This window comes from Oryx dammah, unplaced genomic scaffold, assembly GCF_014754425.2.
Source record: "Oryx dammah isolate SB20612 unplaced genomic scaffold, SCBI_Odam_1.1 HiC_scaffold_17, whole genome shotgun sequence".
NCBI classification, from domain to species: domain Eukaryota; kingdom Metazoa; phylum Chordata; class Mammalia; order Artiodactyla; family Bovidae; genus Oryx; species Oryx dammah.
Window position 1 is genome coordinate 77,689,600 of NW_024070201.1, and position 4,423 is coordinate 77,694,022.

Here is a 4,423-nt window from a genome sequence, read left to right on the forward strand (position 1 = left end):
CTCGCTCGGCGAGTGGCCGGGGCGCGCGGACCGACGAACTGACGGACGGGCCCGCGCGCAGCCTGCGCTCCTGGGGGCGCGGGCCCCGGGCGTCGACGGCCAGCCTTAGCCCTCCGCGCCCCGCCGCGCCCCGCCGCGCCCCGTCGGGGCCGATGGCTGCTCCCGAGGCTCGCAGCCCGGGGGGCGCGGGGTAGACCGCCGCGGCCCGGCCACGCCGCGCGGGGCCCTCCCGGAGCCCCGCGGGGTCCCCCGCCGTCCGTCCGGCGGGCTCGGGGAGCCCGTGGAGGCGCCCTACCCCCGCCGCCCTCTCCTCCGAGCGTCGCGACAAGATGCTGCCCGGGCTCGGGAGCCTGCTGCCAGGTAGGGACCCACGCGAGCGGAGGGGAGCCGGGCGCCCCGGCCCCCAGGGCGCGCGGGTGGGGCCGCCGTGCGGGTGGGGGGCGGCCTGGCGGGGTGGGGGCAGCACGCAGCCCCGGGCCCCGCCCCCGGAGCCCGCCGGGCTGGGCGGGAGGCTCCTGAGCGAGGGGGCGCCCGGGCCGGGGGCGGGTGGGGGGGGGGCCGCTCCAGTCCCGCCGTCCCGGCCCTACGTGCTCCGGGCGATGCTGAGGACTCCAGGCGGCCGGGCAGCGCCGACTCAGCAACTTCTGGCTCCCGGTGCCTCCGCACTTTCCAGTCGCCAGGGGGATGGGGGTGAGGGCAGGGCGCTGTCTGGGAGGGGCGGGGGGCGGGGGAGACCCCAGTGGCCCTCCCCGGTAGGAAAGCGCGGAGGCGGGGGGCGCTAGAAAGGGCATATCTCCACGGACAGGTGTGGCCGACCGACCAGGGTGTGGGCCAGGGACCGGGGTTGGGCTGGGCTGGGAAGGGGCTGGCAGCGAGGGTCAGGCAAGGAGCAGATAGAGATGGAGAGGGGTCCGCGGAGGGCGGCAGGGAGGGGGCGGATGCAAGGTTAGACGGGAAAGCTGGGAGGGAAAGGGGACCCCGGCGAGGACAGAGGCGCGGCGGGGAGAGGGGAGGCCGGGTCAGGGGCGAGGGGGGCGGACCACTAGGGTCCGGGCCCGGCTCCTGGGGGTGGGAGGGACGAGAAGGCGCTGAGGACTGCGATCTAGGGATGCTGAGGGCGCGGGGAGTGAGCGGACAGTCCCCGAGCGGAGGACGGGGCGGTGGACGGAGGTGCGGGGCCAGGGCCAGGGCCAGGGCCAGGGGGCCGTGAGCTCCAGGCTTGGGTTTGGGCAAGCAGAGAGGAGAGAGGGGTCGGGGTTGATCAGGACGGGGCCGAGGGCTAGGAAGGGCCGAAAGGAAGGCGGCAGAGGAAGGGGAGAGAGAGACAAAGAGACTTCTGGTGAGCACGTCCACGTGGGGAGCCCTCCATTTCCAAAGCGCCTGCCCGTCACACCGCTCCTCGCAGGGAGTGGCCGGCGGGCCAGCCCCCCGCCCCGGGCTCTGCGCTGCGGGGTCGGGGGCGGGGGGAGGCAGCTGTGAGGGGGATTTGGGGGAGACACGGGTGTGGGGTGGCAGCCTCCAGGGGTGGGCGCCCTGGTGACCGCACGCTGCCATTTATATCTCTGGGCCCCTCTGGCCGTCGGAGGAGGAGGAGCCTGCCATCTCCGCTACCACCGTGGCTGCTTTATTTCGGGGTGTTACATTCTGGCAGAGTGAGAAGCTGTTTGCTGCGGCTCTAAACCTCCATCACCTGCGCCAGTGTGTCCCGGGGCCCTGCGTCACGCCATTGCCTCCCACCTCCTCGGCCCCTACCCCCTCAACATCTGCCTGCAGGCCCCAGCCCTTCCCCGCCTTTTTGGGTGTCAGAACCCCAGGCCTGGACTCCCTCCCCAGGGAGCATTTTCCCTGGGGCCACTCTTCCCTGCCTCCTCCTCCAGCTTCTTCTCTTGCAGCGATCTCTGGACCAAAGGGTGACTCCTGGGCTGAGAACTTTGGGACCCTTGAGGCCCCAGGGCGATCGCCCAGCGTCCTTGACGATGGGCCCGCGGTGAATGGATCATTTCTGGCTCTGGGCCCCTCTGCCTTCCGGGATCCGTGCCATGTTCCGACCTCTCTCCGTTCCCTCCGGGGTCAGTTCTGGCTGCATCTGCTGGACACAGGGCCTCTCTTCCCGCCTCCTGGATGGGATGTCACCTCCAACAACCAGAGCCTGGAGGCCAGGGAGCCAAACTTGCAGAAAGCCCGGGTTCCCCCCTCGCCTCAGCCCTGGACAGGCAAACAGAACCGGCCTCATTGCTGGCCCGGCCTTGTGCACCTGGGCTCAGTTTCCATCCTCGCTTTCCCCCAAGCCCAGCAACTCTCACGCACAGGGTGGCTTCCATGGCTGACGTGGGGTCTCCCAGAGAAAGGTCAGAGAGTGCCTTTAGACAGGGACTTGTCCCATCCAGGTTCCTCCTTGTACCAGCTGCACGACCCGAGACAACTAATTTCACATTTGAGAGCCTCCCTGTCCTCACTTGTAAATGGGGGGCCAGAATCTTGATCTCACGGGGGGGTGATGCTATGTTGATTCTGTGCACAAAGACGTGTCCAAATGCGGTGGCTGGCACACAGTAGGTGTTCAGTCACAGATGGTTTCTGCCCATCACTGCTCTACGTCTCCCTGCAACTTGAGCATCACCTACCTACTGACTTCAGTGAAAAATAGAAAAGAAAAGATAGGATGACATGAGCAGAGAGGATGGGAGGAGCTGTTGGAATGGGCTTTCCTTGGCCCAGATAGTGGTGGGGGGGTCAGATGGAGCCTTGGAGAAAGGGGCTGAAGGCAGACTGAGATTTGGGTAGGGCCTAGGCCGCTCACTGATGGCGTGGCCACAGAGATAAGGGTCGGCCCCTGATGGCTGACAAGGTGTCCGCCATTCCTGCTCTGAGATTCTGTGCCTCTCGCCCCAGTGGTCACCAGGGATGCACGAGATGGGGCCTGGAGTGGACCTGTGGTCCTCGGGGAAGAAGGCGGGGCCTGGGGGGGTGGAGTGCTGGTGGGGAGAGGCAGGGGGCAGGGAAGGGGGTGGTGATCTGGAGACCCCGGGCAGGGGCTTCGGGGAGCAGAGGTGGGAGAAAGGCACCGCTCACCGGGCCCCGGGGGTAGAGAAGCCCAGAGCCCCTCAGCCTCCCCTGCGCCTGGCTTCCAGTGTGAGCCGCAGCCTGAATTATGGATGAGGCTCCTTGGGTTTCAGCTGCCTTGCATGGCGGCGGCCAGGGCCAGAAATGGCAACAGAGTCACTGTTAGGCGGCAGCTGTCACAGGGGCCCCCTGCCCAGGGCCCTGCATCAGAGAGGCCGAGGGGGCACCACTAGACCACGGGGAGGTGGGCCAGTATGACGGGGGTGTCAGGGGCCGGCAGGGGGGCAGGGAAGTGTGGGCTAGAGGGTCTGATAGGGGCCCTGCTGAGCCCCCTGCCCCACCCCAGGCTGGAGGAGACCCTGGTGCCGTGGGGACTGGCTCTGACTCTGGAGCACTCTGGAACCAACCCCAGGCCCATCTCTCCTGGGGGTTCTCTGCTCTCTGTGTCCCTCTGTTCTCTGGGGGTTCTCCTGTTCCCTCTGCCTCTCCTGGGGGAACAGTCGACCAGGAGGCTGGGGAAAGAGCTCCATAATCCTGGGGGGACAGGGGGTGGGGTGGGGTGGGGTGGCTGGCTGGCGGCTTTCTGAACACACACGCTGCGAAGTGATGGATCAGCCGCAGGATTAAGAGCTCAGAGAGGGATTTGGCTTTCTCTGGTGTCGAGTCCTTGGGGAAGGGAGCCGGAGGGGGACCCCACCAGGAACGGAATGGCCCTGGCTGGCCGCGGGGACCCTCCACTCCAGTGCTCGCCCCGCTCTGCTGTGTGACCTTGGCTGAGTCACTCGGCCTCTCAGATCCCCGGCCGGCAGGTCAGCAGAACCAGAACCCGGATGAGCCTGGAGGGCTGCCCGGCTCTGAGCGCCGCTGTCCTGGGCCCCAAAGCTCAGCTCTCCTGAAATCCCCTCCCCCGGGGCTCCCATCCCTGCCTGGTGGGGCTGAGGGGTGAGAGACGTGCCCCTGCAGCCCACGTGGCTCCCAGAAACCCCGGGAGGAGAGAGTGATCGTGAAACGCCGCTCGGGGGAGGGGTGAGAAGGGCCAGCAGCGCGGAGGCGGTGTGAACGAATGGAACAGCGGTGGCTGTGTCACTGAGTATTACATCACACCCGGCCCACACACACACGGGGCCCGGCACTCATACACTCGGGGGGCTGCGGGCACATGCCTGCACGCTCGTGGGGGGCCGGGCGCCGGGGACAACCGCGCCTTTGTCGTCTTCCAGGGAGGAGGCTTCGCCAAGCATTCCTGACATCCGCTCCACACACGCGGCCTGTGTTCCGCCCTGGGGTGTGCGCCGTCCCCGTGTGCGTGCCGAGTGCACTCCGTGTGTGTGTGCGCCGAGTGCCTCCCCGTGTGCGTGCC

General features: G+C 68.1%; 1 protein-coding gene across 1 annotated transcript in view; it reads left to right on the top strand.

Annotated features, from left to right (window-relative positions):
* RTN4RL2 (reticulon 4 receptor like 2) overlaps window positions 1–4,423 on the top strand; it is a 15,551-nt gene continuing 11,128 nt past the window's right edge. The window contains exon 1 of the mRNA XM_040259375.1: window positions 1–360. Within this exon, the coding sequence (XP_040115309.1) occupies window positions 330–360 (31 nt within the window). The 5' untranslated portion in view covers window positions 1–329. The remainder of the gene's footprint in view (window positions 361–4,423) is intronic.